This window comes from Terrapene carolina, unplaced genomic scaffold (genome assembly GCF_002925995.2).
Source record: "Terrapene carolina triunguis isolate 2854851 unplaced genomic scaffold, T_m_triunguis-2.0 Scaffold85, whole genome shotgun sequence".
In the NCBI taxonomy this organism is placed as follows: domain Eukaryota; kingdom Metazoa; phylum Chordata; order Testudines; family Emydidae; genus Terrapene; species Terrapene triunguis.
This window is the reverse complement of record NW_020664436.1, coordinates 25191770-25215199: the sequence shown is the minus strand read 5'-3', so window position 1 is coordinate 25215199 and position 23430 is coordinate 25191770. Positions and strand designations below refer to the sequence as shown.

Below are 23430 nucleotides of genomic sequence, written 5' to 3'. Positions count from 1 at the left end.
TGCATTAGTAGGAGCATTGCCAGCAGATCGAGGGAAGTGATTATCCCCCTCTATTTGGCACTGGTGAGGCCACATCTGGAATATTGTGTCCAGTTTTGGGCCCCCCGCTACAGAAAGAATGAGGACAAATTGGAACGAGTCCAATGGAGGGCAACAAAAATGATTGAGGGGCTGAGACACATGACTTACGAGGAGCGGCTGAGAGAATTGGGCTTGTTTAGTCTGCAGAAGAGAAGAGTGAGGGGGGATTTGATAGCAGTCTTCAACTACCTGAAGGGGGGTTCCAAAGAGGATGGAGCTCGGCTGTTCTCAGTGGTGGCAGATGACAGAACAAGAAGCAATGGTCTCAAGTTGCAGTGGGGGAGGTCTAGGTTGGGTATTAGGAAACACTATTTCACTAGGAGGGTGGTGAAGCACTGGAATGGGTTCCCTCCGGAGGTGGTGGAATCTCCATCCTTAAGAGGTTTTAAGGCCCGGCTTGACAAAGCCCTGGCTGGGATGATTTAGTTGGGGTTGGCCCTGCTTTGAGCAGGGGGTTGGACTAGATGACCTCCTGAGGTCTCTTCCAACTCTAATCTTCTATGATAGGACACTTTATTGCATGCTGCCCTGCTGGAGGGCCTGTATGGAGTAGCGTGGCATCAAGGACTGTGATTTTTATCGTTTCCCCACTCCTTTATAGAACCATTTATAGAGACAAAATAGCACTGACTGAGGCTTTTCTTCTACTTAGGGTGACCAGATGAGAGGAACAAAATATCGAGATGGCGGGGTGGGGGCTGGGGTCTGCAGGTGGAGAAAAAAAAAAAAGCTGAGTGCTGCCGGCAGAGCGAAATATCGGGACAAATTGCATCCAGACCAGGACAAACACTGAAAAATCAGGACGGTCCCGATTTTATCGGGACGTCTGGTCACCCTACTTCTACTCCACTCAGGAACCAAATCTACAGAAGTCCAGATTGTCGCATTATTTTGGCTTCCCCCCGCCCCATAAGATTGCCACCTGTCCAGGTTTTCCCAGGATTGTGGCTGTCCCAGGGGATCTGTAGGGTTCTCAGGACATGCTGCCAGCTTTCATGGGCTAAGGATCATCCCGCATTGCCCCAGGTGTGAGCAGAGTTGCCGCCTCTGAGGTACAAACCCCTGGCTCTGTCTGTGGGGCAGTGGCAGTTGGTGACGCAATGCACCAAATACAGACACGGCGGGGGTAGGGTGACCAGACAGCAAATGTGAAAAATCAAGACAGGGGGTAGGGGGTAATAGGAGCCTATATAAGAAAAAGACCCAAAAATCAGGACTGTCCCTATAAAATAGGGACATCTGGTCACCCTAGGCGGGGGCTGCAATCGCTAGGGGTGGGGCTGTGTCCCGGGGCTGTTTGCAGCGGAGGGTTTTCGTGCTGGGTTCTGTGGCAATAAACAACGCCCAGTGCAGCGGCCCCCACGAGGCGGGATCGGGGCCTCTCCCCAGGCTTCTTGGTTCATCCGCACTCCCACCAGCTTCGCCCTCACTCAAGATGGCCACCGTGGACAAGCGCAAGGGGAACTACTGGCGGAAGTGACGCATTATGCGCGCGCCGGAGCAGGGAGCGGGGGCGGGCTGCAGCAGGTGGGGTCGGCGCCGCCGCCGGGTCTGTGCAGCGGCTGGAGGGAGCTGGAGCGGCAGGTACCGAACCCCCCACCCCGGGCAGAGCCAGCGGGGCTCGAGGCAGCGGCGGGGCGCGTGTCTGGCGGAGCCTGGGCAGCGCTGCGGGAGGCGGGTGTGTTTCCCCCCCTGCCCCGGGCTGGGTCCCGTAGCCGCCGCCTGGCGCGAGGGCCCCGTTCCCAGCCAGGCTCCCCTGTCCCGAGCCTGTCCCCATCGCCCCGGCTTCCTCCCGCCTCCGGCCCGGGCCCGGGCAGCGCCCGCTTCTCGTGCGGGGCGGCCCGGGCCCGGGCCCAGGCGCGGCCCCTTCCCGCCGCCCGGGAGCGAGCCCGGCCGTGCCGCGCGGAGGCCGAGGCCAGACAGTCAGAAGTGGGTTCCCAGCCCCGAGCTGAGCGCGGCCTTTCTGGGGCTTTCCTCGCACAGGCTTGTCGGAGAAGCGCCGTCTTGTAGAACCCGTCGTATGCAGAAAAGAGAAGCTGCGCTTCTTTCTGTACGTCTGTTATCTGGCCCTTCCCTGGTGCTTTGGCCTTCCTGAGCCTTTTGGCTTGGCTAGGAGGGATGGAGACAGGAGGGGGGGCACTGATGAGTTCAATGTCGTCCTGATAAACCAATCACTGTAATATGTTGGCAACAGTAATTCTGATTTGGCCCGTGCCACAGACTCCCTTGGGCGAGTCACTAAACTGCCTTGTCTCTTTCCCCATCTGCAAAATGGGAACAATGCAGTATTGGAAAATCAGCCTCACCCAGCAGCCTGAGGAAGTTAGTTATTTGTTATCCAAATAATATATCCTGGGGTGTTCATGATTGCCCTTATAGCAAAAGGGAGGGCAAATCAGGTTTCATTAGTTTTGCAAGGTTGGGGTAACATAATTCTGTATATTATTAGGTTATTATGAAGCTTATTGTTAAGTGCTTTGAAGATGAAAAATGGTATGCAATTGCTAAGTATTATTACAGAGCCAAACCTCCCGTTGAAGTTAGTGGGATATTCTTCTATCAGAAGTATTGGTTCAGGGTCTCCGCAAGTACACAAGTTCCATTCATGTTTAAACTGTTCCTCTTGCTATAACTTCGTATGCATTATTTTGTGTTCATGCATAGTAGTACTAAGGGGGGAAGCTCAGTGGCACTGAAGGCAGGGTATCCTCAGAAGTCCCCTTGCCTGTGGAATTTGTTCCTCACACAAATGTAGCTAAACTCAAAACAGGCCATATTTACACTGTGTTGCAACACATTGGTCTAGTCTTTTTACTAACTGTGGGTCAAGGAATCCCTGGTTTAAAAAACAAAAAGCAGCTGAACAGGCTTTCTTCAAACTTTCGAAACACTTACCTCAGGGCTAGAAATGAGTCTGAGATTTCAGCCCAACAGGTAATTGTTTTAGGAAGCTGAAAGTTACTAGAAGTGTTTGATAGGGGCTATCCTATTTTAAGCTTCTAACTGTCCTGTTGTTAGTGCAGCACTGTAATTTGGGAAAATCAGAAGATTGCTGTGTGCATTAAAAAGATATGCATATATGTCAATTGGAAAACCCCAATTTTTTTCTAACTTTTTTTCTTCTCTGTGAGGTGCTTGTAATTCTTTGGTGAAATGTCTCCGTGCTTCATTTTTTTGTCTGGAGTTGGCAAAGGAGACTCTTTTCTTTCTGATTTTAATAATGTTTTGCTGTTAAATCATTTCTAGCAGCTCAGGCTTCAAGAACAATCTCACAACAACAAATGAATGTACAAGCACAAGGACTAGAAATCTTGGTATCAAGCTAGTGAAGTTACTGTAGAGTAACAAAATAATTTTAAAAACATTGGTGCCATTTCAAAAAAACCAGACCAAACTCTACCCTCGGTTGTACTAGGGCACTCTGACTGAAATCAGTTGAGTTGAACTGGTGCAGTTGAGAGTAGATTTGGATCTGCTGTGTTTTGGAAGCACTACTCGATATATGATGAGCTATAAATATCAAATTCACTTTATTTAGTATCTTGGTAAAATTTGTGCAATATTTGAGTATCTCATATTAATTTTAATGCTAAGATGTAATCTTTTAGTGGAATATTAAGACACATTTTTAATATTATATGAATGAATCTACAAACAGATTTCTACTACATTATGTTTAAGGCTTAAGTAAAACATATTAAGTGTGTTTTGGTGGCAAAGTTTGGAATCATTATAACTAAAGGCTCAGCCCTGTGAACACTTAGGGGATGTCTACATTAGAAATGCTGCAGTGGCGTAGCTGCACTGCTGTAGTATAGACACCAACTACAGCTATGGAAGGGGTTTTTCCATCACTAGTAAATCCATCTCTCCGAGAGGCAGTAGGTAGGTTGATGGAAGAATTCCCCCGGCGACCTACTGCTTTCTACATCAGGGATAGGTGTAGAAAAGGGGAACTGTGTCTTGGGTGTGAATTTTTCAGACCCCTGAGCAATGTAGCTAGGTCAACCTAACTTTCTAGTGTAGACCAGCCCTTAGGCATGTGTGTAGTCCCACTGAATCCAATGGGTCTGTTCATGTGAGTAAAGTCACACACATACATAAGTTCTTGGTGGGAGTGAAGTTTCAAAGGCAGTATAATGTACACAAAGAAATATATTTAAAGACTGCTATGTTACATGGCAGCTGGATGTAATCATACGAGTTGTTTTAAACATATGGTTATCAAGAGACTACTTTTTCCCTTTCAGGTTTTGGACTGTATTTTAGACTTACTACACAGACTTTTCTGGAGCTGATGTTTTCATAAATCTTCAAGAGTGGCTGAGAAACTAGTTGCTGGAATGCTTTAGGGGGAAAAAACCCATGAGGGTGTGGAATTACTTTTATTGAATTGGTGGAATTATTTCTATCCCAACCAAAGAAGTAATTGGAATCATGGATCAGAACAACAGCTTACCACCCTACGCCCAGGGGTTAGCATCCCCTCAGGTAAAAAAACAAATTATTTCAAATTTACTCGTGAGATGAATTTCTTTGTAAAAGAGATTTTAGTGTCTTGAGTAACAATATGGATGCTTATGGATATGAAAGATTGTTTAGAATCTAGCAATATGAATGTGCTTATTTGCTAGAGAAGGGTCTAATATTTGTTGCTTTTGGAACTACGTTATATGATAACAGGTACTAGGATAAAAAGTAGTTGTAATCTCTGGAGTATTGTCCTCCATTTCACCTTCAAACATGTAAATTATATCTTTTTGTTTTAAATTAAACTACAATTTCATTGCAATTGGGTTGTTAACAGTATTCTCATTTTCCAGATGTTGAAGTACAATTATTCTACAAATACCAAATTTTCTTGTGTGAATTGCTTATCTAAAACAGAAGAATATTAATAGGACACTAAAAAAAAATCCAGTTGACAATTAACTAATTTAAAAAAAAAGTCCACTTTGTGGTGAAGCCCTCTTTCATGTGCGCACACAGGAGAAATTTCTTCAGGGTTTTTCTACTGCCCTGTTAATGTTTATAAGGATCTCTTCAGTATGGGAGAAACATTCATTCTTTGATGTAATTCCATTGACTTTAATGTAAACATGTTATGTAGTGGAAAGGGTGAAACTGATTATTCAGATACACAGTGTAAGCAAATTAAATAGATATATTTTTGTAAACTTAAGGTTTACATGAATGGAGATTTCAGAAATATATAAATATATGGAATTCTCATTCTTTATCCTTGTTTAGATTTAAGTAAAAGAAATGTTAAGTCCATTTTAGTGGCAAAATTTGAAATAATTGAGCCTGGAGTGCCCATCACCCCCAAATATCACTGCAGTTGGCACCCCAATTAGTTTCTTTGCTCAGACAACTGAGCATTAACTTGACATGAGCCTGAACTCCCTTTTAATTTCTGGAGGTTCTCTCCAGGTCACATTTTGAAGCATACCTGCAAGGTGCTATGAGGAAGCTGCCACTGCTAATGCTGTATCTCTTCTTTTTATAAAAGGACAACTTCAGTCTCCAGGGCTTTTAAGTAGGCATTTTCCACAAGCGCCAAATTCACTGGGTTGTTTCCTTTTTTTAAGTGAGAGCTATTAGACGTTAGCATATTCTTCAGGAAAACAAAGCTCCGGAGTATATACTGAAGAGAATAATCCTTCACTAGCTAGTGGAGAGGAGTACTGGACTGGACAATTTAATGGAGATAAAAATAGTTCTAACTACTGTGCAGTAAAATGAGCTAAGGCCTGGCCTACACTACAGAATTAGGTGGACGCAAGGCAGCTTATGTCGACCTAACTGTGTAAGTGTCTATGGTAAAATTTCGCTCCCGCTGACGTGACTGCACTGCTAGGCTGACTTAATAACTCCACCTCATGAGAGGCATAGAATCAATGTTGATGTAGCTAGGTCGACACAGTGTCAGTGTAGACACTGTGTTGCTTATATCGACTGTTACTGCCTTTCAGAAGCTGTCCCATAATGCCCCACACTGACTGTACAATCAGTACAAGTGCTCCTGGTGAGGATGCTCATTGCTGACACAAGGAGTGTAGTGTGGACAAGCAAAAGTGATTTAATTATTGCGGGAGTGGTATGCCAACATATGTTAGGTTGACATAATTTTGCAGCGTAGACATGTCCTAAGAGTATTAATTTCTAACAAATCCCCACTCAGGCTGGAAATGTACAAACCACCATTCTTGTTCTTAACCTCATGCAACAAATGTTTAATTTTTCTCATAAAAGTAAATGGACTCGACTGAACTCAAACTTTATTCTTTATACTCTCTTCTTTAGGGTGCCATGACTCCTGGAATTCCAATTTTTAGCCCAATGATGCCCTATGGCACTGGACTGACACCACAGCCTGTCCAAAGCAGCAACAGTCTCTCTATTCTGGAGGAACAGCAGAGGCAGCAGCAGCAAGCAGCACAACAGTCCACATCACAGCAAGCAACACAGGGAACATCCAGTCAAACACCACAGCTCTTCCATTCACAGACTCTTACTACAGCTCCTTTACCAGGAACCACGCCACTCTATCCCTCTCCAATGACTCCTATGACCCCAATAACGCCTGCAACACCTGCATCTGAGAGCTCCGGGATTGTGCCACAGCTGCAGTGAGTGTACTTGGTATATTTTTTATTATACAGTATGGGAGGGAGAGACAATGAGCCTTTAAAGATTTAGTGACTTATATGATTTAAAACTTCTGTTAGCGTGGTGGTTCAGTAGTAGAAGTGGGACTTCTTGCTGATCTTTGTTAGCCATATATCTAATATGCACTGGGTTGGGCTGCTTAATGTCATTCTATGTCATCTGCAGAAAAGGACCTAGGGGTTACAGTGGACAAGAAACTGGATATGAGTCAACAGTGTGCCCTTGTTGCCAAGAAGGCTAACGGCATTTTGGGCTGTATAAGTAGGGGCATTGCCAGCAGATCGAGGGATGTGATCATTCCCCTCTATTCGACATTGGTGAGGCCTCATCTGGAGTGCTGTGTCCAGTTTTGGGCCCCACACTACAAGAAGGATGTGGAAAAATTGGAAAGAGTCCAGCAGAGGGCAACAAAAATTATTAAGGGGCTGGAGCACATGACTTATGAGGAGAGGCTGAGGGAACTGGGATTGTTTAGTCTGCAGAAGAGAAGAATGAGGGGGGATTTGATAGCTGCTTTCAACTACCTGAAGGGGGGTTCCAAAGATGATGGAGCTAGGCTGTTCTCAGTGGTACCAGATGACAGAACAAGGAGTAATGGTCTCAAATTCCAGTGGGGGAGGTTTAGGTTGGATATTAGGAAAATCTTTTTCACTAGGAGGGTGGTGAAGCACTGGAATGGGTTACCTAGGGAGGTGGTGGAATCTCCTTCCTTAGAGGTTTTTAAGGTCAGGCTTGACAAAGCCCTGGCTGGGATGATTTAGTTGGGGTTGGTCCTGCTTTGAGCAGGGGGTTGGACTAGATGACCTCCTGAGGTCCCTTCCAACCCTGATATTCTATTATTCTATGTCTTCATGTGGTAGCTTTATAATACTGTAACTGTTTTTGGCTATATGCAGTTTCAAAAGTCCAAGAAACCTGGAGTGAAATGTAATCTGAATTGACAATCTAATATGTCAAAATACATATAACCATTAAATATATTCTCAGCTGTAACCTATTGAATGCTTGCATATTGTGACTGTTTTTAAAATAACCTCTGTTTCCTGGTTATACTGGTTTATTAATGAGAGGCTTATTAAAATTGAAAATATAAATCTAAAGTGGAAAGTGAATTAAAAGAGGAAAAAACCCTGTTAGTCAACTATAGATGGAATTGTCTCTAATATCTTGTCTTATTTTCTAGTTGACTACTGAGTATGAGTTTATGTTCAGGGAAGAAAAATATCGAATTAGTTCAAGGTATTGGGTCTGAAAATCTTTTTCACTGTACTTTGCAATAAAGGGAAAACACTAATTAAAGTCTTTATTTAATGGCAACTTATAGAAAAAGTGCATTTTGTACTCAAAACAACCTTATTTTTGAGTGCAGATGACATTATAATATGCTGTGATATAAATTCAACTTGGCTCTCTAAATTTAACAAAAATCCTTTGTTTTTAACTGTTGAGAAAGAAGAGAACCTTGTGATACCTGGGGAAAATGGAGAGAACTTTAATATACTTCAGTTTGATCGTTGCTACCACCCCTGTGCTAAAATAATCCTTGGTGTAAATCCATCACAGTCAATAGCGTTAAACCATAGATGTATCTGACCCAATCAAACATGCTTGAACAGCAAAATCTCAGTATCAAGTCATGTACAGTTTAAAAAAAGAGAGATCCCAGGAATCCTTCACTAAATCTAGCCTTACCAACTAATTTCTCTAACTTGTCTTCAGGAATATTGTGTCCACTGTGAATCTTGGTTGCAAACTTGACCTAAAAACCATTGCGCTTCGAGCCCGAAATGCTGAATACAATCCCAAGGTAAGAGAGATGTATTAGATTTGAATGGGAGACAGACTTTTCACTAGCTATCAATGAAACAAGTTTAAGTGTAGTCTACACTTAAAAACTTTGCTTGTAGAGCTATACTGGCAAAACCCACCTATTGTAGATGTTTATATGAGGAAAAAAAGACGTTATAAAAAGAGCTTGCCAGTACAGCTTATATTGGTTCAGGAAGTGAAATAAGTTGTACTGGAAAAAGCGTTTTTATACTGGTATATCTGTGACTACACTGGGGCTTTTGCTGGTATAGAAACATTGCTCCCCCCCCCCCCCCCCCCCCCCAAAAAAAAAAAAAAAATTCACACCCCTAACCAACATTGCTAGATTGGCAAAAGCTTCTTGTGTAGACCTGTCTGTAGTAGTTTAAACAGGGAACCATGTGCTTCCTGCTCTCAGGGGCTTCTATGTCTCCACCCCCTACTTCTTTACCATCTCCATCCTCAAGTGTAATTGTAGAGTCAAATGTATTTGTTTCCATTGTGGGTCTGTGTAGTTCAAAGCCAAGAGCCATGGCTTTTTAGAGCGTCTACACCAGCCATTCTCAAATTGTGGGTTTTGGGGCCAAAGCCCAAGCCCCACTACCCGGGACGGAAGCTGAAGCCCGAGCCCCACCGCCCAGGGTTGAAGCGAAAGCCTGAGGGTTTCAGATCTGGGTGGTAGGGCTCAGCTTACAGGCCCCCTGCCTGGGGCTGAAGCGCTTGGGCTTTGCCTCTTCCCCCTCTCCCCCCCACCCCCACCCCCCCGAGCGGTGGGTCTCGGGCTTCAGTCCCTCCTCCTGGGGTCATGTAATAATTTTTGTTGTCATAAGGGGGTCGCGGTGCAATGAAGTTTGAGAACCCCTGCTCTACACTATGAATTGACAATGTTTGAGCACAGTTGTTAACATGGCTGGCAACCAGTCCCTCCCAAGCTTCACTTCTCTTTTCGGTTCCATGATACTCAACTGAGATTTGCATTATAGTAGCAGTCAAAGGACCAAATCAGGGCTCCATGGTGCTAGGTGCTATGCGAACCCATAAGAAGACAGGTATGTCAGTTTCAGGGCAACTGCACCTGTATTCTCTTCTCCCCCCGCCCCCCCATGTTCCACCAAGGGCACTGATTTACAGGTTTCCAGTGCCCAGCCATAGGCCTCCTGGGCAGAGACCAACATCTCACTGCATTCTGACCAGGGTTTTTAAGGCTGCACAGCTCCCTGATTTACACTGATATGCCAGCAAGCCAGACTGCCTACATGCAAGCACTGGCCTTTTTGCTGTCTCTTTGATGGGTATGACCAATGTATTGCCCGCCGTTATAATTTGCCACACAGCTCCTGCTATGCTAGTACATTTATTCTTAAGGAAAAAGCATTTACAGAGAAAACATAACAATAAAAGAACTAAAATACATGCTAAAAAGCTTACCAGAGGTCACTGCCTAACCTAGGGCTCTAGTATGTTTTAGTCCTTCAAAACCCACAACTGGGTTTTCCCCATAGTTACAAGTTCATCTGTCTTAGATCCTGAGCCAGAAAGCAGACTGGGCAGACCAGCTGTTCCTTATACAGATCAGGCCTTTGATACTGGCCTTTTGCAACAAGTGATCAGCAGACAATGGACCCATTCCTCATGGCATAGCTTCAGAAGGCTGGGTTTTTGCATAACTGGCACTGGGGAATTTGCATTAACCTCTCCGTCGGGATTCCCCAGGAAATCCATTTAACGCTTATTGTCCCAAATGTCCATACTTGTCTGGCATATTTTCAATAGTGTTTTGAACTCCCTGGTCTCACATCTGTCACGTCTTTCCCCCAGAGAGGTTACATACAATCCCAGCCCACAGTAATGAATAAACTTAATACAATAAGGTCAATCAAGGATGTTTCAGGAAATTGCTGTATCTGTTACAACAGGGTCCCTGCTCTGAAGGCCTTGTCTTCACTAGTGTGAGGTAGGGAGTGTGTCTAAAAATGTGTATTAGCTAATACACAAGAATGGCCATACTAGGTCAGACCATTGGTCCATCTAGCCCAGTATTTTGTTTTCCAACAGTGGCCAGTGCCAGATGCATACACAACCCATCTGGGGATGTAGCTCAGTGGTAGAGCACATGCTTTGCATGTATGAGGCCCTGGGTTCAATTCCCAGCATCTCCACATTCTCTTTTGGGGGGGACGGATAGTTCAGTGGTTTGAGCATTGGCCTGCTAAACCCAGGATTGCGAGTTCAATCCTTGAGGGGGCCATTTAAGGATCTGGGGCAAAAAATCTGTCTGGGGATTGGTCCTGCTTTGAGCAGGGGGTTGGACTAGATGACCTCCTGAGGTCCCTTCCAACCCTGACATTCTATGCTTTGGAGGGAATGAACAGAACAGGGCAATTATCAGGTGATCCATTCCCTGTCATCCAGTCTCAGCTTCTGGCAGTCAGAGGCTTAGGGACATCCAGAGCATGGGGTTGCATCCCTGACCATCTTGACTATTGATGGAGCTATCCTCCATGAACTTGTCTAGTTCTTCTGTGAACCCAGTTATAGTTTTGGCCTTCACATCTGCTAGCAAGAAGTTCCATAGCTTGACTGTGTGTTGTGTGAAGTACTGCCTGATGTTAGTTTTAAACATGATGCCCATTCATTTTTTTGAGTGACCCCTTGTTCTTATGTTATGTGAAGGAGTAAATAACGCTTCCTTATTCACTGTCTTCATGCCATTCATGATTTTATAGACCCGTCTCTAAACTGAACAGTCCCAGTCCTCTTAATCTCTCCTCATATGGAAGTTGTTCCTAATAATTTTTCTTCCCTTCTCTGTACCATTTCCAATTTTAGTATCTTTTTTGAGATGGGGCAACCAAAACTGGACGCAGTATATATGTGTGTGTGTGTGTGTGTGTGTGTGTGTGTGTGTATATATATATATAGAGAGAGAGAGAGAGAGAGAGAGAGAGACAGACATTTTCTGTCTTATTAGCTATCTTTCCTAATGGTTCCTAACATTCGGTTAGCTCTTTTAACATGTGTTAACAGGGCAATTAGTATTCTAACATGTTAGCTGGTAGGGGTCAATCATAGGCACTTTCCCATAGTTTACCCTCTACCAAATAACTCAGGTTAAAATACAAATTTCCCTGTTTACAATAGGGAGTTGGTGTGTGTATGTACACTCCTTCTTTCCTAATGTATACATATCTGAAGGATATACAGTTTTAATTAAAGCTGGTACATGTGAGTGATTTTAACAAACCGCAAGAGGGAGGGAGGCTGATGGGACAAGAGTAACCGTAAAAGACCAGGTTACTCAAGTTATATACACACTTGGGTAAGAAGGTTTCTATAATGGTGTGGTGGAAACTCTCTCCCTCCACATTCCAAGCTGCTGGAAAGCGGGGGTTGCTGTTCCTGGACAATGATCGGGAGTTCCATCTTCCATATCATTTCACGGAGAATACATGCCTGTACTTTAATCCCTCTGTTCCATCTATCTGCTGGAGAAGAAGCAATGCTTTTTCTGTGCTTCACTGCCACCCCAGGGACTTACGGATGTGCAGGGGTCTGCCCCTCCCTCAGCATGGAGTGGGACGGTCTCAGTTACTTCACCTTCCCTCCAATCTCCATTTTTGGGCCTTCTTAGTAGTTCCAGTGTCCTGCTGAGCTGATGTTCAGAGGTTTCTGATGAAGCAGCAAAACTGTGACAGTATCCTGATTATTTTGTTGTTGTTGTTGTCCATTTTGCTCTTGTCCACAAGATTCTGAATATCAGCAGTAAAAATTGGTGGCTGTAGTTTACTTTCTCTTTTCTACAGCTTGGGAAGCTCTGAGCAGCAAGTAGAGGACCTGGAGCTGTCCTTTAACTGAATCAGGAAAATATCATTCTTCATCTTTTGTACTCATTTCTTGTTAGGAAGGTTCTTTGCAACCACTTTAAAAAAAAAAAAAATTCATATGAAAGCTTAAATGTTGCAGAATTGATGCCTCTTGCCTTGGGGAAAAGTTCCTACTTGGTAGGGTGTGTGCGGATTTTTTTTTTTTTTTAAGGCCCTGGACAAGGAAAGTGCTAGTTTAAACTCTAGTCATAGAACAATAAAAGCACACATTTATGTAAATTTGAGATGGTAGCCATAGTTGTACTATAGCTTATTTCCATAAAGGCAAAAACATTAGTTACACAACCACATGTGAGTGGGATGTGACTTCAGCAAGAGTAGTTTTGGGCAACAGCATGTTGCTTGTGGTTTTTAAGGTAGGTAAGCTATGTAAAGTTTGTGAACTCTGTAATCAAGACGAATCATCAGATTCCCTAGCTGGGAGAAAAAGAGGGATTTGTTACACTCTGAACTATCATCAAAACAAACTTTATCAACCTTTATTGTTTAATCTAATCTAAAAACCTTTTAAGGAATTTATAGTATCTCTAGCTTTCAAGCCATTCATCTGCATTTACAAGGAAGTATAGTGTGGTGGTAGGATAATAGCTCCACATTAGATTGGGCGAATGATGGTTTTAAATTGAGTTGGGATATTAGCATGAGCAATAGGCCCAAGGTATGTGACCAAAAAGAATGAGCTCAGGAGAAAGAAGAGTTATGTTGTGACCCTTCAAAATAAGGGTGTTATCTTATTTAAGGTTTGGGTTGAAGTAATAGAACTAACACACAGTTATTTGGGTACCAGGTGCAGTAAATAATTGGCTATATAAGAAACTGCTTCATTTGGCCTTAGCTAAGTTCTGATCTTGGCAGTGACATCACTTGTTTGTTAAAGGGTATAAAAAAGTAAACTCTTAAAGGGGTTCATATGTTAATACCTGCCTGATCAAGTTGGAGGCGACCAATATGGATCTAAGTACCCCTGGGTTTAGTCCATTAGTAAGTACCTTGATCAAATGTTTTGTTACTGCTTGGATGTAGTAAATTGCTTAATATTTAGGCATTTTAGGCATGTTTAGAGTAATTGTATAAATACCATTTGGCCTTTGGATTTAATAAAGGAATTTATGGTTAAATTAGTGTTGTGGTAATACTCTGCATAAATAATAATTAAGCAGTGGTGTTGGAAATAATTTTCCTAATAATTTTATTAAGGTTTACCACAAGTCAGTTTCCACACAAGCGTTCCTTTATTAAATCCAAAGGCCAAATGGTGCTGGTTACAACCAAAATACAAACATAAGCATATCTACACACCCATATTCTGTACCCTACCACAATACAGTTAAGTGTTGTCTAATATACACACAATCGGATCACACCTGGGAGTCCCTTCCCTTCATGGCATGGTTCCAAAGGGTTAAGGAAAAGCTCTGACAAAACATCTAGAAAGCCTTGGTTTTTTTTATACATTATAACCAACAAGTGACAGAATTGCTGGTTATTAGGCCTTAGCTGAAGTCAGCTGAAGCAGTTGAGGGCTTCACTCTGCTTTATTCAGGGTTATTTCCCTTATCTCACTTTCCCATATTTTTTCCAACTACTGGACTAAGCATTTCTAACCAATTATTTACTGCACCTGGTGCCCAGTTAACCATGTTTTCTTTATTTCCCAAATGTTAAATAAAATAATGCTGTTAATTTGCAAAGGGTCAATACGAGTTTAACGCAAACAATCCTTCTGATGAGTTCATTCTTTCTGGTCACATGCTTTAGGCCTATTGCTCATGCCAATATCCAAACACAATTTAAAACCATAGTTCACTCAAATGTGGGCCTAAATTCCTACACATGGAGATTAGAGCCCAGAACGATGACTAATGATGCTACTGGTGTATGTTTGCAGTAATTCAGCTGACTTCCATTGACAAGAATTGGTTTCTACCCATAACATAACCAACATTCTGAAGTTGGACAATCCTTCAGTTTCCCTGTTTTAGTTTCTCATCAGTAAAATAAAGATGTAAGAGTTGTGTACCTTGCAAGGGTGTTGAGGCTTAAAGGACAAAATCAAATGTCTGTCTGGAAATTATTGGTTGTTACAAGCAATGTTAGTATAACTGAAAGATTGCACAGAGCCTGTTCTTTTTTCACATAATTTACTTGGTACATTTAACAACACACTGTGTTCCCTTTTTATAGTAAGATTTCCTCTCTTGTTTGTATCGGTCTTTCACACACTAAGATAAACATTTTAATAAAAAAGGAAAATGTGATTGTAAAACCACATTTTTGCGGGGTTGGGGGTGTGTGTCAGGCATAGTATTTAAAGCTACTCTTCATTTTTTAAAATTGTTTAGATCTAAAGTTGACAGCGTTCAGAATTTAAGAAGGCTGTGTAAATGGAAAGTTGGTTAATACTGTTTAAAATTTGGTAATGCATTTATTTGTATAGAATTCTTCCAGCAATAATATCACTAACAGCTTCAAGTTATGCATTTCAGCGTTTTGCTGCTGTCATCATGAGAATAAGAGAACCACGTACTACTGCACTTATATTCAGCTCTGGAAAAATGGTGTGCACAGGGGCGAAAAGGTTTGTGTACCTGTAACTTGTAACTGCTCATTAATCAGCTTGTAATTCAGGATCAGTTGACCATTCCAGTCTACAGTGTTTACTGGCACTGGATATATCTTGACATACAAGCAAGCTGGCAGCCCAGACACTTCTTTCCAAATAACTGATTAAGTTAGAACAGCATTTTTGGTGCATGTGCCATAGTCCGAATGGGGTGCAGGCTTTAGAAACTTCTGTGGTTTCACCTATTCTCATTAAAACAAAGCTCTCATTTTAAAAATGGAATGTTACAGGCACAGAATTGGAGGTGTGCACTAATGCCTCTTGAGAAATGTCTGACTGGGTGGAGGAGAGTGAGAATAGGAGAGCGGTTTGACTTCTCAGTAATTTCCCTCATCCATCCCAAATCAATCACGATGACCCTCACAGATTCCCATGTTCAGAGAGACACCCCTCCTCCTGGAGCTTGTCAGTGCTTCTGCACTGGCCAAAGGGGATCCTGTAGAGCAGTGGTTCTCAAACCTTTGTACTGGTGACCCCTTTCACATAGCAAGCCTCTGAGTGCGACCCCCCCTTATACATTAAAAACACTTTATATATTTAACACCATTATAAATGCTAGAGGCAAAGTGGGGTTTGGGGTGGAGGCTGACAGCTCACGACCCCTCATGTAATAAACTTGCGACCCCCTGAGGGGTCCCGACCCCCAGTTTGAGAACCCTGCTGTAGTGAAGCAAGATACGCTCACTCCATATGCAATCTGGGCAGAGCATGATACCTGAACAGTGTTTCCAGTGCTACCCTCTGATTTTCCATTAGTATGAATGCATGGCTTAACAAAACGCATGATACATTAAATCCAAGCAGTGAGGGTATTATATTTTTCCACCAGCCAATAACTAAGACACACCATGTAATACTGATAGCTAAGTGACTTCCTAGAGAGAGTATTAGGGTTCTTCATGGAATAAGAAAGCATTGAAAGTATTTTTATAACTTTCAAATGACAATGCACACATATTGTTGAATATAAAATTCCATTCAAAGGAAAAGCCTAGTTTAGGGATTTTCTTCAGCTTTTTCTTTAAACTACTTGACTTTAATGTTTAGCTCTAACAATATGGTTTACCTCTATTGTGTTTTGATGAATGTCTAGCTAGAGATATGCAGTGTTGTGGTAGCTGTGTCAGTACCAGATTAGAGAAACAGGGTGGGTGAGATAATATCTGTTATTGGACCAACTTCTGTTGGTAAGGGAGACAAGTTTTTGAACTTACAGAGCTCTTATTGGACAAAAGTCCAATTAAAAGATATTAACCTCACCCACCTTGTTTCTCTAGTTAGAAATATAACATATACCCATTTTTACTGTAAAAACTAAAGACTGAAGGAATTTAATTTACTAAGTCAAATCACTGCTTGAATAAGGCGCATATGTGTTGTCCAACATTTGTAACTGGCTGCCTTTCATTTCAAGAGATCAAGTGGATTACCAAAATGTTTGGGCTCTACTACTAATGACCGAGTGCATCTTTTTAGTTTTAATTTTTTACCCAAATTTAATTTTAATGAAGCATTTTTTACTATTGACTTTAAATCATGTTTAAAATCATTTAAATCTTGAATGAAAACAATCCATCCTGTCTGGTTTCTACACTGACTGATCACTGATTTGTGATTTTAGGCACTTAACCAGTATGCCTCAGATTCCCCATTTGTAAAACTATCATATTTGCCTTACAGAGGTGCAGGGGGTTAATGTGGAGAGTTATATTAGGGTTTATATTGATTTGCTTATATCCGAGATACGCAGACTGAGGCTCGCGAGCCACAAGAGGCTCTTTAATGTGTCTCCTGTGGCTCTTTGCAGCACATGATATTAAAACAGGGTGTGATTTAATTCACCACCAATCAGGCGGCTTTTATTATGTTAACTAATTGTAGTTGATAAAATAAGTCATTTTGATGTGAGAATAATATAGATGTATATAAAAGCTAAATATTTCCCTTCATACTGTTTAAATATTAATATATAGTACTATAGTAAATGAAACCATGAATTCACCCTACTGTGGCTCTTTTGGGTAATCTTGATAGCTAATTTGGCTCCCCAAGCACTGAGGGCTGAGTACCACTGGCCTATATAATGCTCATCACTGCTTCTGGATGCTTTACAGAGATTTAAAAATACCGTATATACTCGATCATAAGCTGGTTCGTTTATAAGCTGACAACCCCCCCCCCCCCCCCCCCCCAAGATGGATAAGTAAAAATGGAAAATTTTTATAACCCGTTCATAAGCCGACCCTATAATTCAGGGGTCAGCAAACTTTGGCTCCCGGGCCATCAGGATAAGCCGCTGGTGGGCCGAGATGGTTTGTTAACCTCGAGCGTCCGCAGGCATGGAGGTAAACCTAAGTAAACAAAGTGTCCCGGCCCGCCAGCTGCTTACCCTGACGGGCTGGGACAGCAACTGGTGGGGAAATTTTTTTTGGGGGGGAGAAGCTGGGAGTCAGGGAAGTAACCTCTGTGACTACTCCCCACATGACCCCACCCCTAGCCCAGGACCCCCACACTCTCCCCATCCCAGCCCTTCCCACCTTATCTGGGAAGGATGTCTCTGGTCTTGCTGGAGCTGCTCTGGCAGGCTAGGCAGCGCGGCCACAGCCTGCTCCGGTGGGCCAGATCGGCCGGCGCGGCCGTAGCATGTCCCAGCAGGCTGGGCCAGATGGCAAGGCCACAGCGTGCTCCAGTGGGCTGGGCAGCGCGGCCACAGCCTGCTCTGGGGGGCAGGGCCGAGCGGCACGGCTGCCAGCCCCAGAGCTGCAGCTGCTTTGGAGGCTGGGGGGAGAGCAGAATGGCCAGAAGCAGGAGACTCTGGCCCCGCCTCTTCCCTTCTGGCTGCGCTGCCTCTCCTTGCTCCCTCTGTTGGGGGGAGGGGCTGTGTCCCACCTCTCCCTCTCTATACCTGTTCATAAGCCCGACCCCCTTCTCTGGTGCTTCCCTTTTTTACTAAAAAAAATTTGGCTTATGAATGAGTATATATGGTAATTAAAATAGACCTAGACCCAGTGGCCAAGAAAGAAGCTTTACTCTGTGAAAAGAAGAGCAAAGAACAACCATCCAGAAAGGAAGAGCTAGTAAAAAGGACAAAATAATCAGACTAATGAAGTCAATTGTCTGGTTTTACCAGGCCTTGTAGACTAAGGGTGGGCGGGGAGAACAGGACTCTGGCTGCATACTGAAAGGGATTTGTACAGAATGAACTTTTATTGTTAATTACATAAACTGTAAAGACCAAAGTGTAAAATAATTGTTTTGAGGCTTCTGAAAGGATATTAACAAGATAGAAAGCAATGTTAGTAGTTGCTAACAATGTATACAAGCATTTTGACATACAACTTTACAACTCCATATTCCCTTCAGTTTTTCCACATATATATATATATATTTATTTGCTTTTTAAAGCTGGTCACTTCAGTGATACTTACATGAGGGAATACAATGAATGTCTTTTCTCCCTTCAGCGAGGAGCAGTCCAGATTGGCAGCAAGGAAATATGCCAGAGTTGTTCAAAAATTGGGCTTTCCAGCAAAATTCTTGGATTTTAAGATTCAGAACATGGTGGGAAGCTGTGATGTGAAATTTCCTATCAGATTAGAGGGATTGGTACTTACACATCAACAGTTTAGCAGGTAAATAAAACAGCTTAATATGATTCATTATTGCTGAATACTTGATCTAGTGATTTCAAAGGGTGTACTGTATTGGTTAGATTGGGTGTATCCTACACCTTCATTCTTCTTGTTCCTTTGCCTCTGGTTTTGTCAGCCAGATGCTAATCCACCACAATGCCTTCCCCACTAAATCTTTGTGGAGCCCCTTCCTGGTCAGTAAGTTTTGCGGTATTGTATGTGGAAACACAGGCAGGTGGAGCTGCCTGCAATCATGCAATTCTGCAGGGAAGTTGTCAAGCACAAAATGACCTCAAATGAACAAAACAGAAAAGACTGGTATATCGTAACATTCAGTATTGAAAGGGCGGTAAGAATAGCAACATGTAAAATTGTCTGACTAATTTAAACAACAAAACACTGAAACCTTTTATTCACTGTATGTGTTTTTGTCCAAAATAGATGAAAGAACATGTTTAAACAGATACTGGGTCATTTTATCTGAGCCAACATGGGAAATCATGGACACTTAAAATACTAGCTTAGAAACTGAGACATAAGCAATTAAACTTAAGTCATTTAATATTTAGGCTTGCACTTCTTCTAGCTAATTCCTTGTGAGTATATTTAACTCTTGGATACCTCTGGTTTTCAGGCATCAGTTACTAGTGCTAATTATGCCAGGAAAAGCCAATTCTTAAACACCCTTCCCAAAAAAGGTGGAGGTGGGATAGCTGTTTTCTGTTGCTAAACATGAGAAGAGTGAATCTGATCAGCTAACGTCAATTTCAGATTAGTTTGTTTGTTTGCTTGACCTTCTCTCTCTTTCCTTTCAGTTATGAGCCAGAGTTGTTTCCTGGCTTAATCTACCGAATGATCAAGCCAAGAATTGTCCTGCTTATTTTTGTTTCTGGAAAGGTGGTTTTAACTGGTAAGTACCCAAGCCAACAATATTGATGCTTTTAACAGTCCAGGGTTAGGCTACAACACCAGGAACATACATCTTTCTTACTAAGAGTGTCTTTAGAATGCTAAACTACACTAAATGAAACTTCAGAATTTAAAACCTTTCCAAATCAGAGAAGTGTATTATTTACTACTCAGTTTGTTGGCGTGGTGGACATGCTGAGAGCAAAAATGGGTTATACACTATCCTTATTTTTACACTGTTATAAAAGCCTTTCTTCTGAATAGAATATGAAGTTATAACTCGTGTTTACATAAGGAAATGCCTACAGGAAATCTCTAAACTACAAATATTCAACCCTCAGGTATAAATACAGTTATACTCTATTGGAAGTGTGAAACTGTATTCATCATATGAAGTACGTGATAATAGAAAACAAGCCAACAAAAATGGTAAATCTAAAGCAATCCCAATAGTGTAGGGAAAGAGGGCAAACAGGGAAGAGAGAGTGAGAGATTGGGAGCTGCCTCATGTGTCCAGTATCTGGATCAAAACTAATAACTAATTGTGAAACATAAGTATGTGTTAACTTTCAGAAAATGTACTTTCTAATTTTTCTCTGTTTCTAGGCGCTAAAGTCAGAGCAGAAATTTATGAAGCATTTGAAAATATATATCCTATTTTAAAGGGATTCAGAAAGACAACGTAACAGTTTTTACATACTTTCAAAGAAATTTTTGGGGTACATTTCAAAAGGTATTGAGTATGGATGGCACAGTAGTAACAAGAGATGGACTTTCAGTTACAAACTGCAACACCAAGACTCGGAGTGTTTTCCAGTTAGTGCCTACTTCCCTGATACTCATGGAAAACTATTATTTTTATGGATTATGTCTACTGAATTACGGTGAATTGCTTTATTGAGCTGTTCTTGGAGCAACTCTTTCAAGTTTTATTTATATTTTAGCTTTTGATTAATTTTAATGTCAATTCTTTTAGGCACCCACAAATTGGTAAGTTGGTTTGAGACAAATGCAACCATGCCACCCCAAATATATAGACCACTTCAATTGCTGTGTTTTAACTTTTTCATAAATGTTTTTTATAATCTTACTTCAAAAGTTACACTTTTAAAAGTTTTTTGTTCTCCATTTGTAGAATTTCCCCCCCCCCCGCCAGACATTCCCTCTTTCCAGTGTTCAGCAGGACAGAATAAATTTATTAATGAAAATGGCTGGCTGTATATGTTCCCCTTTTTTGGGAAATGAATGTCATGTTTTTTCAGCTACATATGTATATTAAATACTGTTTATAAAACTATGGGAAGACCCTTAATGACTTTTAAAAAGTAACCCTGCTTGACCTTTGCTGCTGTTAATGTGGTAAGTGCATGCTGTAGAAATATGTAATGTACTGAATACTTGAGTCTCTTTTATATAACTTTCTTAATAACAAGCCAGTATTAAAGCAGTGCATTTGCCATGTGATTTTTTTTTTTTACCCTATTTTCTCAAAATAGTGATTCCACCCCCCACCCCCAAAATCTGGTTTGGTTATAAGCAGTTGGGTATTTTAGACACCAGTATTAACATTCTGATTTCACTGGGTTTCTTGAATATTTTTACTTTTACAGTATCTTCTCTTCTGCCTAGTGTTAAAGACTTTTAGTATGAAGTCACTAATCAGTTTAGGTCCATGTTCTGTTTCATCTGAATGACACAATATTTGTGCAGACCAAATATATAGCTAATGCTTGGCTGAAAATGTGAATTGAAATCTTGCTTTAAGTGGTGATGGTAAAGATATTCTGCTAAATTCAGGCCTAAAATCTTACCTCTTCAATAGTCCTGATCTGCTAAAGTCTTGTGTAATGTCACAATAGAGCCTTTGTTGTGACATTTTTCTAAGTACTTTGTGTTCCAGTGCAGTCTCAAAGCCCTCATGTCCCAAATTTCAGCATATAAATAATGAAACTTCCCTTTGCACTGCAGCTGGAGTTCAACAAGCTGAGGGCTGAAGTTAGGAAGATCCCAGCCTCCTCAGAGCGGAGATGGCTCAGTGTAATTGTGGTGGTAATAACCCTTCCAAGCTTTCTGGGTGCCTTCAAATGTTTAAAGATAAAATAGACAGGACACAAGAATGAGAGGCCTGGCTGAATTCATGTTTGCTCAGCTTAATTGAGGGCCAACTTTTTAAACTAGATAACTGTGAAAACTGCTCTTTCCATATAGGTCCAGACAAAAGGAAAAAATTGTGAAGCTGCAGTTGTCTTTCCCAGAATACTGTTGTTTCAAAAACAACCATGTGGGAAATCTAAACTTAAGGTTGGCCATGTCTCTTTCACTCCTCCCTTCCCCCTCAACGTTTTGTCTACTATCTTTTATAAGATTTAAGTAACTTTAATTTTCAAATATATTTTGAGAATGGTGGACAACCAACCACTACCTTTATTAAAATTTTTTGTTTTGGGGTTTTGTTTACTTAAGTGATAAGCACTATTAACTGTACATTTTAAAATGCATTTCAGTGGAGCTATGGACTTTTCCATTATTGATGTTTGGACCTGTAATTCCCAACTGCTATGTCTCCTTCAGTGGATGCTGTAGTGTAGACAGAACTTGAGTGGTTTGAGCTGAATCCTTTGGGAACTACAGACCTAAGAATAGCAGACAAAGCCACAATCGGGTAAACTTGAATGGATTTCACACAAAGAGAATGTTAGAACATTGGGTTAAAGTCACAAATGTTTTGACCTAATGCAAGGTCTAGAGGCTTCAAGGATGCTACGACTTCTTTAGCAGCAGTTTCCTGAATCCTCTGTGTGATTAATAATTTACTTCTGCAGAGCTTTTAAAGAACTGTTGGCCCATACTTACAGGATAGCAGACTCTATCCTAGGAAGCAGTGACTCTGAAAAAGATTTGGGGGGTGGTGGATAATCAGCTGAGCATGAGCTCCCAATGCAATGCTGTGGCCAAAAGAGCTAAAGTGATCCTGGGAGGCATAAACAGGACTCTTGAGTAAGAATAGAGAGGTTATTTTACCTTTGTATTTGGAACTGATGTGATTGTTGCTGGAATACAGTGTCTAATTCTGGTGCAATTCAAGAACAATGTTGACAAATTGGAGAGGGTTCAGAGAAGAGCTCTGATAATTATTAAAGGATTAGAAAACATGCCTTATAGTGATCGACCCAAGGAGCTCTTTCTGTTTAACTTAAGAGATGGCTAAGGGGTGATTTGATTACAGGTTGTAAGTACCTACCTGGGCAACAAATATTTAATAAGGGAATTTAGCTAAGAAAGGTATAACATGGTCCAATGGTTAGAATTTGAAGCTAGCCAACTTCAGCCTGGAAATGAGGTGTAAATTTTTAATGGTGAGTAATTTACCCTGGGTTGTGGTGGATTCTTCACTGCCCATTTTTAAAACAAGACAGGATAGGAAAGATCTGATATGGTCTATGGGAGGCCAGACTCACAAGATGATCATCATGGTCCCAGCTGGCCTTGGAATCTCTAAATATGTTTGTGAACTTGGCAAAATAGGTCAGGAAGATTAATTTTATGAAAATTGCCTAATAGATGTCAGCTTTGGTAGGATTGCAAGGTTGCTGGTGAAATTGTACCAGAACTTTGAAGTTTCTAAACACCAGTATGTTGTAAAGTAACTGACCAAATCTTACCCTGTTCAATCTGGTCTTATGTTCAATTCTGGTGTCTAGAAAAAGTTTGTATAATATACATGGAGTGTTTTATGCTATCATGAAATTAATCTCTAACTTAGAGGATTATAAAAGTACAATCCCATATGGCACAGATCAAGCTCTTCTAAATAAAGCTG

At 41.6% G+C, this 23430-nt stretch overlaps 1 protein-coding gene and 1 non-coding gene across 3 annotated transcripts; both read left to right on the top strand.

The window, feature by feature from the left end:
* The first annotated feature begins 1577 nt into the window (after nt 1–1577).
* On the top strand, nt 1578–21057 carry TBP (TATA-box binding protein). 2 transcript variants are annotated; one of them, XM_024203857.2, is made up of 8 exons: nt 1578–1665; nt 4332–4572; nt 6388–6713; nt 8473–8560; nt 14933–15024; nt 18534–18701; nt 19517–19611; nt 20217–21057. In XM_024203857.2, the coding sequence occupies exons 2-8, from the start codon at nt 4519–4521 to the stop codon at nt 20294–20296; spliced, it is 903 nt and encodes a 300-aa protein (XP_024059625.1). In that variant the 5' UTR covers nt 1578–1665; nt 4332–4518; the 3' UTR covers nt 20297–21057. The 2 variants fall into 2 exon arrangements, with proteins under 2 accessions (XP_024059625.1, XP_024059626.1); XM_024203858.2 differs by lacking the exon at nt 1578–1665 and adding an exon at nt 2110–2131.
* On the top strand, nt 10650–10721 carry TRNAA-UGC. The gene has a single exon. It is a non-coding gene; the product is annotated as a tRNA-Ala (tRNA).
* Nucleotides 21058–23430: the final 2373 nt, after the last annotated feature.

Excerpts from the sequence above, each read along its gene's own strand:
- TBP (XM_024203857.2), top strand. The coding sequence starts at position 4,519 with ATGGATCAGAACAACAGCTTACCACCCTACGCCCAGGGGTTAGCATCC. Across the intron at positions 8,561-14,932 it reads ATGCTGAATACAATCCCAAG|CGTTTTGCTGCTGTCATCAT; the intron begins GTAAGAGAGATG and ends TATGCATTTCAG. Across the intron at positions 18,702-19,516 it reads ACACATCAACAGTTTAGCAG|TTATGAGCCAGAGTTGTTTC; the intron begins GTAAATAAAACA and ends CTTTCCTTTCAG.